Genomic DNA, 15,110 nt, shown 5'->3' with positions numbered 1-15,110 from the left:
GCTGGGTCAGCACTATTTCAGATTGCAGCTGCAATGTAGAACTGTGATTTATACCTGAAAAATGCAAATTTTTACCATAAATATACCATAAATATGTTATCAGACTGTCATCTTATGAAGTTGTTTCTTGGTTAGTGGCTATATATATTTTTATTTAGTCGAATTAGTGATAGCTACTGACGCAGGAAAAAACTATTGGGAGTAAAAAAATCGTGTCCTTTGCTAACGTGGTTAGCTAATAGATTTACATATTGTGTCTTCCCTGTAAAACATTTTAAAAATCTGAAATGGTGGCTTTATTCACAAGACCTGTATCTTTCATCTGGTGTCTTGGACTTGTGATTTAATGATATTTAGATGCTACAAGTTACTTGTGACGCTATGCTAGCTATGCTACTCAGTGGGGGGGGGGGGGGGGGGGGGGGGGGTGCTACCGGATCAGGGTTGGTGACTCGTGAGAAGTTAAAGCCATCTGTCTGCTTGCTTCTATGTGTGACCACAGGCCAAAGTAACCATGTAATACACTCCATGTTATGGAGTCTGGTGGGTTATAGACACCAGGACAGAGATGACTTGTACAAAGTCTTATTTTATCTGTATATAAATCAGGTTTACACCTACGTGACCTTGATGTTTAGCCACACATGATGGGGATTTTATACGAACCAGAATGTACTACACCATATATCATCAACCTCCACTATAAGAGATGGAGATGTGCATATGGAGAGGAAGTCACATACTGATTGATAAAGTAGAAATTCAATAGGGGTTGTATGTACAGTACCAGTCAAACATTTGGACACACCTACTCAATCCAGAGGTTTTCTTTATTTTCTTTATTTTGACTATTTTCTACATTGCAGAATAATTGTGAAGACATCCAAACTATGAAATAACACACATTAAATAATGTAGTAACCAAAAAAGTGTTAAACAAATCAAAATATATTTGTTAAACACTATAAGTAGCCACCCTTTGCCTTGATGACAGCTTTGCACACTCTTGGCATTCTCTCAACCAGCTTCATGACAGAAACTACAGACAGAAACTAAAACAAGAAGCTCCCGCGCTCAGGTCTGTTCAACGCTGGTCCGACCAATCTGACGCCACGCTTCAAGACTGCTTCGATCACGTGGATTGGGATATGTTCCGCATTGCGTCCAACAACAACATTGACGAATACGCTGATTCGGTGAGCGAGTTCTTTAGAAAGTGCATCGGCGACGTTATACCCACAGCAACGATTTAAAACATTCCCAAACCAGAAACCGTGAATTGATGGCAGCATTCGTGCGAAACTGAAAGCGCGAACCACTGCTTTTAACCAGGGCAAGGTGACCGGAAACATGACCGAATACAAACAGTGTAGCTATTCCCTCCGCAAGGCAATCAAACAAGCTAAGTGTCAGTATAGAGACAAAGTAGAGTCGCAATTCAACGGCTCAAACACAAGAGGTATGTGGCAGGGTCTACAGTCAATCACGGATTACAAAAAGAAAACCAGCCCCGTCGCGGACCAGGATGTCTTGCACCCAGACCGACTAAATAACTGTTTTGCTCGCTTTGAGGACAATACAGTGCCACTGACACGGCCCGCTACCAAAACCTGCGGGCTCTCCTTCATTGCAGCCGAGGTGAGTAAAACATTTAAACGTGTTAACCCTCGCAAGGCTGCAGGCCCAGACAGCATTCCCAGCCGCGTCCTCAGAGCATGCGCAGACCAGCTAGCTGGTGTGTTTACGGACATATTCAATCAATCCTTATCCCAGTCTGCTGTTCCCACATGCTTCAAGAGGGCCACCATTGTTCCTGTTCCCAAGAAAGCTAAGGTAACTGAGCTAAATGACTACCGCCCCGTAGCACTCACTTCCGTCATCATGAACTGCTTTGAGAGACTAGTCAAGGACCATATCACCTCCACCCTAGACCCACTCCAATTTGCTTACCGCCCCAATAGGTCCACAGACGACGCAATCGCAACCACACTGCACACTGCCCTAACCCATCTGGACAAGAGGAATACCTATGTGAGAATGCTGTTCATGGACTACAGCTCAGCATTTAACACCATAGTACCCTCCAAACTCGCCATCAAGCTCGAGACCCTGGGTCTCGACCCCGCCCTGTGCAACTGGGTACTGGACTTCCTGACGGGCCGCCCCCAGGTGGTGAGGGTAGGTAACAACATCTCCACCCCGCTGATCCTCAACACTGGGGCCCCACAAGGGTGCGTTCTGAGACCTCTCCTGTACTCCCTGTTCACCCACGACTGCGTGGCCATGCACACCTCCAACTCAATCATCAAGTTTGCGGACGACACTACAGTGGTAGGCTTGATTACCAACAACGACGAGACGGCCTACAGGGAGGAGGTGAGGGCCCTCGGAGTGTGGTGTCAGGAAAATAACCTCACACTCAACGTCAACAAAACAAAGGAGATGATTGTGGACTTCAGGAAACAGCAGAGGGAGCACCCCCCTATCCACATTGACGGGACAGTAGTGGAGAGGGTAGTAAGTTTTAAGTTCCTCGGCGTACACATCACGGACAAACTGAATTGGTCCACCCACACAGACAGCATTGTGAAGAAGGCGCAGCAGCTTTTCGGCTTTTCACCAAAAGAACTCACAAACTTCTACAGATGCACAATCGAGGGCATCCTGTCGGGCTGTATCACCGCCTGGTACGGCAACTGCTCCGCCCACAACCGTAAGGCTCTCCAGAGGGTAGTGAGGTCTGCACAACGCATCACCGGGGGCAAACTACCTGCCCTCCAGGACACCTACACCACCCGATGTCACAGGAAGGCCATAAAGATCATCAAGGACAACAACCACCCGAGCCACTGCCTGTTCACCCCGCTATCATCCAGAAGGCGAGGTCAGTACAGGTGCATCAAAGCAGGGACCGAGAGACTGAAAAACAGCTTCTATCTCAAGGCCATCAGACTGTTAAACAGCCATCACTAACATTGAGTGACTGCTGCCAACATACTGACTCCAGCCACTTTAATAATGGAAATTGATGGAAATTGATGTAAAAATGTATCACTAGCCACTTTAAACAATGCCACTTAATATAATGTTTACATACCCTACATTACTCATCTCATATGTATATACTGTACTCTATATCATCTACTGCGTCGTAAGTTACTTAAAACAAGGACATTTTTGTAATACAGTGATCCCTCGCCACTTCGCGGTTCACTTATCGCGGATTCGCTATTTCGCGGATTTTCATAATGCATTTTTTATTTTTTTTTGGTGCATTGTGCTCTGCATTCTGATTCGCTAAAAACTCACTCCCGCTTCTTGTATCAAAACATGCTACGAATTGTGCTATCATTTTGTCGTCTCGTGCAGTTATGTGTACGTACATAAAACAGCTTGGCAAATTTACATTAAGTTGGCCAGGAAGGAAGGAAGGACTAACGCTTGGTCGCTTAGCAACCATGGTGCGAATGGCCACTGAACTTAAGCGAGTAGCTGAGGAATGGGACCCTTTGATGAGCCGTTCATTACAGTTCTCCAACGTAATCGATGGTGGCATGTCGGTGTACAAGGATCTTTTTGCAAAGAAGAAAAAAGAGCGACAACAGCTGCCTATCACTATGCTCTTCTCCCGAACAAACACACCTGCACCGCGGGCTTCAGAAGAAGAGAACACTGCAGAGCGCAGTCAGGATGCAGCGGCCCAGTCTGAAGAGCAGTGAAACGGCCTACACGTGAGTCACTGTATTTGTATACATGTAATAGTTGCTAATTGTAAAAAAAAAAGAAGTTTTCTATTTCGCGGATTTCACTTATCGCGGGTCATTTTCGGAACGTAACCCCCGCGATAAACGAGGGATTACTGTACATGTATCACTAGCCACTTTAATCTATGCCACTTTATATTTATATACCCTACATTACTCATCTCATATGTATATACTGTACTCTATACCATCTACTGCATCTTGCCTATGCCGTTCTGTACCATCACTCATTCATATATCTTTATGTACATATTCTTTATCCCTTTACACTTGTGTGTATAAGGTAGTAGTTGTGGAATTGTTAGGTTAGATTACTCGTTGGTTATTACTGCATTGTCGGAACTAGAAGCACAAGCATTTCGCTACACTCGCATTAACATCTGCTAACCATGTGACAAATACAATTTGATTTGATGAGGTAGTCACAGGTGTGCCTTGTTAAAAATGTATTCGTGGAATTTATTTCCTTCTTAATGCATTTAAGCCAATCAGTTGTGTTGTGACACGGTTGGGGTGGTATATAGAAGATAGCCCTATTCGGTAAAAGACTAAGTCCATATTATGGCACAAACAGCTCAAATAAGCAAAGAGAAATGACAGTCCATCATTACTTTAAGACATGAAGAACTTTTAAAGTTTCTTCAAGTGCAGTCGTAAAAACCATCAAGCGCTATGATGAAACTGGCTCTCAAGTTGACCAACACAGGAAAGGAAGACCCAGAGTTACAGAGGATAAGCTCATTAGAGTTACCAGCCTCAGAAATTGCAGCCCAAATAAACGCTTCACAGAATCCAAGTAACAGACACATCCCAACATCAACTATTCAGAGGACACTGCGTGAAATCAGGCCTTCATGGCCAAATTGCTGCAAAGAAACCACTACTAAAGGACACCAATAAGAAGAAGAGACTTGCTTGGGCCAAGAAACACGAGCAATGGACATTAGACCGGTGGAAATCTGTCCTTTGGTCTGATGAGTCTAAATGTGAGATTTTTGGTTCCAACCGCTGTATCTTTGTGAGACGCAGAGCAGGTGAACGGATGATCTCCGCATGTGTGGTTCCCACCGTTAAGCATGGAGGAGGTGTGATGGTGTGGGATTGCTTTGCTGGTGACTCTGTCAGTGATTTATTTTGAATTGAAGGCACACTTAACCAGCATGGCTACCACAGCAATCTGCAGCAATACGCCATCCCATCTGGTTTGCGCTTAGTGGGACTATCATTTGTTTTTCAACAGGACAATGACCCAACACACCTCCAGGCTGAGTAAGGGCTATTTGACCAAGAAGGAGAGTGATGGAGTGCTGGATCAGATGACCTGGTCTCCACAATCCCCTGACCTCAACCCAATTGAAATGGTTTGGGATGAGTTGGACCGCAGAGTGAAGGAAAAGCAACTAACAAGTGCTCAGCATATGTGGGAACTCCTTCAAGACTGTTGGAAAAGCATTCCAGGTGAAGCTGGTTGAGAGAATGCCAAGAGTGTGCAAAGCTGTCATCAAGGAAAAGGGTGGCTACTTTGAAGAATCTAAAATCTAAAATATATTTTGATGTGTTTAACACTTGTTTGGTAACTACATGATTCCATATGTGTTATTTCATAGTTTTGATGTCTTCACTATTATTCTACAACATAGAAAATAGTACAAATAAAGAAAAACCCTTGAATGAGTAGGTGTGTCCAAACCTTTGACTGGTACTGTATGTGTGTAGTGCATATGAATGTTATGCATGCTTATTATTGTAATATATAATAATAATATATGATCAATAGTAGTCTGTGTGACTAGGGGTAGACAACAACCCTCCGTAATATAAGAGAAACAGGCATTTTTTCACTTAAGAGTTTAACTGGTAAAAGCAAGCTCTCCGGATCAATTGTATTTGCTCTCATTGATGAGACGTGTATTGACTGACTGCTGTGCGCCTGGGCCCTGCAGAGATGTTCAGAATATTTAACTATTGATCAAAGCCTCTCCATATTATATTCCCTTCACATTGATGTTAGCTTAAACCAGCTGTTCGTATTGAACATCATGATCTGACAACATTCCCTAAAGGTTAGTGAGAGTGATGCGGTATAAAAATGCTGCTCCGCAATAGTTCTTCCAATAGAGAGAAGAAATATATATATCCATTCTGCAGGGATCAATAGAAAGAGAGGGAGAGAAGAGAAAGATACTAATATTGACAAAACACTTTGGTTACATGATTGATGTGTTACGCAATGACTGCCAGGTCTGCATCAGAGAGGTTGAGCCAAAGGGCTTGTGTGTGATGTTCTGACTGTGTTGGAGAGAAGAATCTTCATGATCAGGACTTTGCCACTCATGTGCGCTAAGGCTCTGTAATAACAGAACTCCCCATTCCTGACTTATTGTCAAGTCAATGTGAGTTCAGTCAGAAATACTTGGACTATTTGTAACAGAACATTGTCTTCTCTGACTCTATGAACGATGCAAACTGTGACTCAACAAAGTTATTTCTGGACAATACTGAGCAGGAGACTGACTGCAATTTGCATCAGGTTGATTAAGGTCTGTGAAAATGAAGTAAATCTCCCCTTCAGTGAGTTTAAGGACATTTGTTTATACCAAACTTATTCGTAGATTGGGCTTTGGAGCTTGTGGCTCACTCTGAACCAGTCATGTGGGCTTGGCATCTACTGTCAGAACAGACATGTCTGAAACTGAACATATGGAGTGAAATTCTGATTTGGAATACGACAATTTGTTGATAAAATTTGATATTTGTGTGTGTAATGATGTTGAAATCACATGATTAACTGTCCTATACTGTACATGTTAATGGTTAACCACTAAAAAGTCAAGCACAAAGGCAAAGCTTTTAAACTTTCTCTTTCTATCTTCCCCTCTGTCTCTCTCACCCACAGTTACACTTGTGCGAGTAGCAGGAGAGTTTTAATTTGCGGTCCATTCCTCTTTATGGCAGTACTTGTGAACTGGGAAGATGTGCCAGCGCTGAGCTCTCGGGGTCCTCTAAAATCCTCCTTGTTTCTTAATCACCAGCAACTAAAATTTAATTAGTCATTAAAATTCTTCCAGCGGATCCCCCTGCCTCAGGGGAGGCATTTCTGGGCTGGGCCTGCATGTGCTGCTGGGCCAGACACTGTGTGTGTGAGAGAGAGAGGAGAATAGAGTAAAGGAGAGTTAGAGAGAGTGCATGTGTGCGCATCTGAGGAGGCAGAAGCTTTGCCTGTCTCTCTGTGGAGTGGTTCTGGCACTGTGAGACATGTAAGGTTATGATCCTGCCTACTGTTCCCTTCAAGAGTGTGGTTGGGAAACAATGGAGAAGCAGAAGAGACTATTGGCAGATCAGCAGGATGAGCACTGGACTTGTGAAGAACCTGCTTGGGAAACTGTTCTGCTTCTTAAGACTGAAACTGTGCGCAAGCATGGTAATACCATGAATTATTGAGACGCAGAATGTGTCAGACATTCTATTCCATGACAATTTAGGCTATGCTAGTTTGATATATTTATGACGGTGGTTTGTGACTAGATAAAAAAAAACTGGAGTCTAATTAGCATTATAATTAGATCGCTTTTATTAATCAAAATCACTGAGTTTAAGCTAGAGACTTCTGGGCTGCGTCTCAATCAACTGCATCCGCCGGTGTCGGCCATTATGCGCTGCGGTGGAAGGCACCTGAACTACAACAGTGTTTATGAGACCAGGAGACATCCCGGAAACGGTTTGAGCTAGAAACGAGTTCTGAAAGCTGAGATTCTCCCGAACACGAAAGTGTCATCCGTTTTGCTCTACAAAGGCTAACTGCATTAAGGCCAATGTTCCATCAAATATTTTCTTTACATATATTTTTTTAGACCTACAGGGGTCCTAAAATTCCCTAGCTAAATAGTCCATCTTAAGACAATCTTATTAAAACAATTCCATATGTTAGATTAGTCCATATATTGCCATCTAGAGGCTTAGACTCTAGGGGGGTTTAGGAGAATATCAAGCTGGCTAGCTAGTACTGCTGTTTTATGAACAGATGTGTTTTTCACGGCCTTGACTTAGCGTGTTGTTGTTTGTGATCCCAGAGGGCTGTGTGGAACAGGTCTTGTGGAAGCATACAGTAGTTGCAAATAAACCGGCATGCTCTCAACTTGATTCTGCTCTGCTATGCTCTGCCCCAGTACCAGGGCTGATTTATTCTGCTTAGGCAAATGAGTGTGGCTTACAATGTGCTGCACTCATTCTGCTTCATCAGTACACATTACACATAACACTGGAGCCTGCCGCAGGCAGACAAAACCTCTGAAATGGATCTAAGAGCTGTGCAATGGAAGTCATGCTGCATGATTCTGCATCATGACAATGGTTTAATCTAGTTGTGTGCCTGCGCTCGGGTTGTGAGTAGAGTGTATTAACTCAGATGAACATACATTTGTGTTTTTATGTATGTGTGTGCGCGCATTTGTGTGTGTGTTTAGACCAATGCATGTGTGCTGTGCTGGCTAGGGAGTGGCTTTCTCTGCATCCTTTGGGTTTCTGTGGGTGTGTGAGTGTGTATGTGCATGTGCGTATATAAATGAAAAGGCGACCCATGGATACCTGTGACCTGGTCCACCAGGATGCGGGAGGTGATGATGCGTCCATACTGGGAGAAGAGCTGCTCCAGGTCCTTCTGAGTCATGGTCTTGGGCAGACCACTCACATACAGGTTAGCGTCTCGGATGGAGGCTGAGCTGGGTCGTGCATATGACACCTGACGAGAAAGGGGGAATGGGGTAGAGATGGGTATTAGATATAAGAGATGATGGACATGAGTGTAGCATAGCTTTAGTCTTACCTCTAAGAGAACATTTGAGCCTACAGCATTGGATTGTATTTTGTCCATGGCATTGGCAGAGATGTCTGTGTAACTTGTTTTTAATGACTTGAATCACAGGGCTTCACCTGACTGAGCTTGTTTGAATTAGCACATTAGTTTTCATCTAAAATCCATTTACACATTAGCCTTGCAGACCCCACGCAGAAGAGGTGTGAGGAAAGGTAGGTAGGCGTCAATTTATCTTCTGTTTCATTTGTCATTTTACATTTTATTTGTGTACTGTAGCGAAAGGCTCACACATGAACCCTCACCCCATCAACCCTCCTCCCTATCATTAATATGGAAGTATTGGACAAAAATATATCTGTCGCTATCTTGTTAATGCTGACATAAAAACAAATGCACTCACGCATACATTAGGTGTGTGTGTGTGTGTGTGTGTGTGTGAGAGAGAGAGAATGGGAGAGGAAGTGTGTTTACAGCCTGTGCATGAGGGTGTGAGAGAGGGAGAGAAAGAGGGCGAGAAACAAAAAGAGGTGGTTTGGCAATCCTAGTTTGGTAAGGGGGGGTTGAATGGGGATGGCTTGTGCTGACTCTTACTGTGCGAGCTGAGCGAGATGGGTGCCTTCTCTCACAGATCCCTCCACAGCTTTGCAACACCCTCTCTTCAGTGTGCCACACTTACCAGCACCTTGGACAGCGCCTCTCTCTCACACAGTCACACAGTCCGTCACACTCTCGCTCTCACACAGATGTCGAAGCTTGTCTGTCATCTCTCCTGCTAGCCTGGGTCACAGCACGCACTCACCTACCTGTCTCATTCAGAAGCTATAATTTCGTTAACTTTTATTTTCAAAGGTCATATAAGCTGTATAAATACACTACATTGGAAGCTAGTATTTTAAGGAGTTATGCAAGACCTTGATGTTTTAACTTCTGCCATCTTAGCTCTCTCCTGAAAAACTCCCTGTGCTTTGTCGAATGCTGTTCTAATTTCTCGATTGCGATCTGGTTTTACTCATTCAAAATGTTAATCCGATTATCATTGCTGACTGGGGGAGCTTTTCTATCCAGGGTTTTCATTAGGTTTGACATTTAGAGGCATTAGCCATCAAACACTGCTAAAATATGATGGATATGCAAAACATCTCGGCATAATCACAGGATATCCAGTTTAACTCTGAAGGCAAAATAATCGGATCACAGCAGTTCGCTTCCCCTTTGCCCGTCTTTCCTTTCAAACTGTCTTTCCTTCCATTTTTTCCTTCTTTCCCTTTTGCTTCTAATCTATCCCTTTATTTCCTTCGCTCCCTGTCAGGCAGCCCCAGATCCATCAACACCTTCACTAGCTGTAAGAAGTACTTGTGTGTGTGAGAGTGAAGTGTGTGTTGGAGTTTGATGAGCATGTGTGTTTGTGTGTGTGTGTTCTTTCCCAGTGTGTAGCCCTGCTCTTCTCACCTCCAGCGGGCTCCTTCCTCTCACACCTCCACAGGGTAGCAGCACCAGAGATGTGCTGAGAAACTCTGAGGTGTCATGGAGGAGGAAACCACATGTTTTAAAAGACTGCAGAAAGACACCACCCGAGTGTGTGAAACTCTGTGGCGAACTGAGCTTCTCCTCTTTGTCTTCACCCTACAGCGAGGCAGTAGTGTGAGGAAGTGTTATGAGGGTACCAGAAGGGAGAAGTGTGTCTGTGAATATTATGTCCACCCACAAATGGCTTACTGTACACTACCACGAGAGCCTACATATTAACTACAGTATTATACTACATCAATAACACGTTTCATCAGTTGAAGCCTTGTGTGAAACTGGAAAGTCATATCAAAGACACTGAGCTCTTTAAGTGTCTTCTTTAAAGAGGGCTCAAAATGTTTCCTCTGCACATCGGCGTATCAACTGTAGTTCAGTGACACCACAAGCAGCTCTCTCTTCTCTCCCACCAGAGAGCCTCACACTGGGCTGCAAGACAGAGCTGTCTGCTGCTATTAGGGAGCCTGTCTTCATTTTCATGGCAGCTTAAGATAACCTCTGGTGCAGAAAGAAAGGCCCGTAGCACTGAATGGATATTTCAAGAAGATAATGACCTTGAACACACTTACTAGAAGTTGTAAAATTGGCCTTTTTCTTCAGTGCTACTCAGAAAAGGCTTATTGATATAGGTAGCACAGTCAAAATAATGGGCTTTGCAGTGGCAAGAATAAAAAGGGCTGGCCTTACTCTCTCATGCAGAAAGGTACTCTGCTGCTATAACTGAGAGCCAGGGTGAAGTCTAGATGCTGCTCCGTCTGACTGGATAAGATGGACAGAGACAGACAGAGGGAGCTGTACGATGTGGAATGCTGTGTGTGAGAGAGAAAGAGAGCAAGAGGGGGAAGAGCGCTCTGCGTGTGGGGGAAGCGGACGTCACTTACTGGTGTGCTTGCTCTTTGGACTGTGTGTCTGCTCCAGGATGATAGACACGGAAGATGGCGTCTGCTTTATTACACAAGCTGTGGGAGGAAAGAGGCTGTGCTAGGGCTGGAGATGGGAGGAGAGCGTGAGGGTGCGTGTGCATATGTTTAGCTCTGAATATGTTATGGTTTTAGACAGCGTCATCAAGAAAACAGGCAGAAGGCTCTTCTCTCTAGCCCAAGGGGACTGGCCATGGCATGCTTGTGATTCCTAAGTTAGCTGGCTTCCTAAAAACATGTCTGGTGCATGGGGACTGGGGAGGACTGAGGAGCGTCACTGGTACAGTAGCGTGTGTTGGGAGCCTGCGTGCTAGCTTGGCCCTCTGGTGCCCCATCTCAGCAGAGTTCATTAGTGAGGGAGAGTGGCAGAGGGACGCTACACACACAGACCCTGTGACTCATCCTAACTCCTGTCAGCTACGCTCTGTGGGTGAGACCTGCGCAGGAATAACTGTGGGTCATGCTGACTGCGTCACACTGACACGCACACCGATGTGCACACACACACACACACACACACACACACACACACACACACACACACACACACACACACACACACACACACACACACACACACACACACACACACACACACACACACACAGCTCTGGTTGGCTGTCTCCCCATGACCTTGCCTCTCAAAGCATTGTGCTGGATTGAAAACAGGCCGTTCTGTGTTGATCTGGTGTGGCTGCTTCCCTTCACAATGTTGACCTATCATGTTCAAGGCTGTCGAGGGATTGGGGATTCTGTATGGGCTTTTCCCATTCAGCTCGGCAGGGTAATCCGATCTGATTAGATTTAGAAATATGTTACTGAGAGGGTTTGGATTATGGTAGCAGAGCAGATTACAGTATGGCTTAAAGCGAACAGCATAACGAAGCTATATGAGAGAATATAGTTTTTCTGCTCAACAAGTAGAGATAAAATAGGCCTACTATATAAAATGGATGTTGAGTACACTAATACAACCATACTACTAATTAAATTATACTCTCTCCATTTACCCTTCATCTTTATTTGACGTCCCAACCAATGTGATATAAATTTGAGTCCTCTATTTAACTTTGGGCAGCATTTAATAAATGTGTTTTCCTTACTCTGTCTGAAAATCTTTCTAATTTCACCTTCACATTTTGACGTTTATAAATTAATTAGCATATCAGTTATATCTCACGGCTTTTAATGCTTCTGACTCTTTGATTCAGCCACTCTTTCATTTAAATTCTCTCTCTGCATGTATGCAAATTAGTCTGAATCGCCTCAGTCACTACCCAGAATTCCTACAATCTACATGGAAACTGAAGCAGTGCAGTCCTTATCACATGAACGCTGGGTGAATTGATATTCAGTGTACAGAAGGTGTTTTCCAATCAGACTTACCTTAATAGTTTTGGTTTGAAGTCTGAGTCCGTTTAATGTGTTGATGGCTTTCTCTGCATCCTTTGGGTCGATGTAGTTGACAAACCCATAGCCTAGACTCTGCCCTGTAAAACAAGAAAGAAGAGCATTTTTACAATACACAATTCTACCCAGTATGTATTAAAATGGTACAGATACAATAGTGTCATTAACACCATATTTTCTTTGACTCAATATTTTCCTGACATCTCTAGATATTTCTTTCAGGCATTGCTTGCTTTCATGAGCTAGTTGACTTTCAACAGACACCCAGAGCCATTGTAGCTGTGTGATAGTTCCCAAAAAATTGCCACACAAGTGTCTGGCAAGTCCAAGTTGAACACCGCACTTATAGCCATTAAAAGAAACAGACAACATTAAGTCCACAGTGGATGTGGACAAAGTGAATCACAAATGTAGAACAGCGCTGCTCTAGCACCAAATAAATAGGCAGGCAGGCTGCAGCTTAGGGACAAAATGGAGCTGTACTCCTCACATGAAACACGATGCTTCTCTCTCACTTTCAGTGGATTACCCTGGATTATCATTTCCCCATTGTTTATTAAAAACCTTGTGTCCTGGAGAGAATCTCATTGGTTCACAGCAATTTTTACCGCTCATCTCGCTGACACTGATCTGACAGCACCCTTCGGAAAGTTAGGACACTAAAATAGAACTACGCCGTTAACGCCAATACATCCGCGGGCCTGTGGATATGTGTTCAATATCAAAGTGCCTTTTGCAAAGACTTCTCTTCTCATACTCCTCAATGTGGGTTGACAATAATTAGCCAACACAGCCAACTGCTGAGCGGCTCCCCACTCCCTGTCACCTTCCTCCTCCCCCTTCCGCTGTTTCACAAGGAGAATTTAAGGCTCGACAAGCGTAGCTTACAAAGGGTTAGCAGAAATGAAGTGTGCTTCCGAAGCGCACTCATGCAGAGCTGCCTGAATGTGCTGGGTTGTGGTTAATGATACAGTCCCACAGTACTCATACAGATCTGCATGGATGTGCTGGGTTGTGGTTAATGATACAGTCCCACAGTACTCATGCAGAGCTGCCTGGATGTGCTGGGTTGTGGTTAATGATACAGTCCCACAGTACTCATACAGATCTGCATGGATGTGCTGGGTTGTGGTTAATGATACAGTCCCACAGTACTCATACAGATCTGCATGGATGTGCTGGGTTGTGGTTAATGATACAGTCCCACAGTACTCATACAGATCTGCATGGATGTGCTGGGTTGTGGTTAATGATACAGTCCCACAGTACTCATGCAGAGCTGCCTGGATGTGCTGGGTTGTGGTTAATGATACAGTCCCACAGTACTCATACAGATCTGCATGGATGTGCTGGGTTGTGGTTAATGATACAGTCCCACAGTACTCATACAGATCTGCATGGATGTGCTGGGTTGTGGTTAATGATACAGTCCCACAGTACTCATACAGATCTGCATGGATGTGCTGGGTTGTGGTTAATGATACAGTCCCACAGTACTCATGCAGAGCTGCCTGGATGTGCTGGGTTGTGGTTAATGATACAGTCCCACAGTACTCATGCAGAGCTGCCTGGATGTGCTGGGTTGTGGTTAATGAAACAGTACCACAGTGTGTGTGTACATATTTTGTGTGTACACATGTACTGTATATACTGTTTGTACACTTTCCCTCTGTTTCTGGTGGAGTCCACAGTTCAGTGTGTCTTTGGGAGTTTGTACCAGTCACTGTGCCTAATCCCACCTTGGCAAGGCTGGAGGGGAAATTGGGATGTGTCCGCATCCCCAACTGCCTGGCACCACTCCCCAGGTGAATGGAGAGATGGGGCGAGGCAGCTGCTTTCAGCACGAGGCAGCTCCAAGAGGGGATTCCACCCACCAGTAAGAGAGCAGCCCACAGCAGGCGGCCATGGGCTGGCTGCCTTCCGGAGACAACGCCAACGCACAGACAAACACACTCATACTGTATGCATACTGTACATGCAAGTTAAGAAAATTTTAAAATTATCGGAGCAAACTATGAGCAAGAGAATACAGTGCTCAAAGTTATGCAATGAAGAGAATGTACACACACACACCTCACACACACACACCCTGACAAGGTCAGAAAGCGGCGGTGCACTGACTGTGGGCCAACATATGCAGGCAAACTCATCTAGGCTTGTTACAACAACGGCTCGCTCCGCACGCACGCAGCCCAGCAGATTCAACCCAGCATGCTGCCTGCCTGAAATAAACACGCAGGTCTAGCACAGCAAGGTACAGAACAGATCATCCAAGCACGGCGCAGCATAGCATACAGCATGCCTTAACACAGTTCTACACAACACGGCAAAGCTACTACTGTAAGATCACTAAATAGCAGTACACAATAAGATAGCACAGGTGTTTTAGCACAAGCCTTAAATGTTTTATATCTTTATACAAAGGCGTATTTTCTGGTTGTTTACTGTGTGAGATATATAGGAATCTAGATCAATGTGTTCCTAGAAAGGCTGAGTGCCATGAAGGATTGTACAAACGCCATTAAGGATATTATAGACAAACAGCTGAAAAAAAATGCATCTCAGGAAGCTGAAAGAACCCATTAAGATAATAAATACCCTTTAATGGAGGAGCAAACCGAACATGATCCCTATGCCATTTAATTAGTCTAATGGACACATTAATGTATATATATTTTA

At 44.3% G+C, this 15,110-nt stretch overlaps 1 protein-coding gene across 11 annotated transcripts in view; it reads right to left on the bottom strand.

The window, feature by feature from the left end:
- Positions 1–15,110, bottom strand: part of LOC139578452 (ELAV-like protein 4) — a 94,151-nt gene that overhangs the window by 30,548 nt on the left and 48,493 nt on the right. For 8 of the 11 annotated variants that reach the window (XM_071406044.1, XM_071406047.1, XM_071406049.1 and 5 more), the window contains 2 exons: positions 12,408–12,511; positions 8,350–8,502 (listed from right to left, as the gene is read on the bottom strand). In XM_071406044.1, coding sequence (XP_071262145.1) covers positions 8,350–8,502; positions 12,408–12,511 — 257 coding nt within the window. Of the gene's footprint in view, positions 1–8,348; positions 8,503–12,407; positions 12,512–15,110 lie in introns of all 11 variants that reach the window. The other 3 variants (XM_071406051.1, XM_071406045.1, XM_071406048.1) reach the window with 1 other exon arrangement.

Source organism: Salvelinus alpinus, chromosome 6 (assembly GCF_045679555.1).
Source record: "Salvelinus alpinus chromosome 6, SLU_Salpinus.1, whole genome shotgun sequence".
NCBI classification, from domain to species: domain Eukaryota; kingdom Metazoa; phylum Chordata; class Actinopteri; order Salmoniformes; family Salmonidae; genus Salvelinus; species Salvelinus alpinus.
Note: the sequence above shows the minus strand (reverse complement) of the source record. Positions and strands in the feature narration are given on the sequence as shown.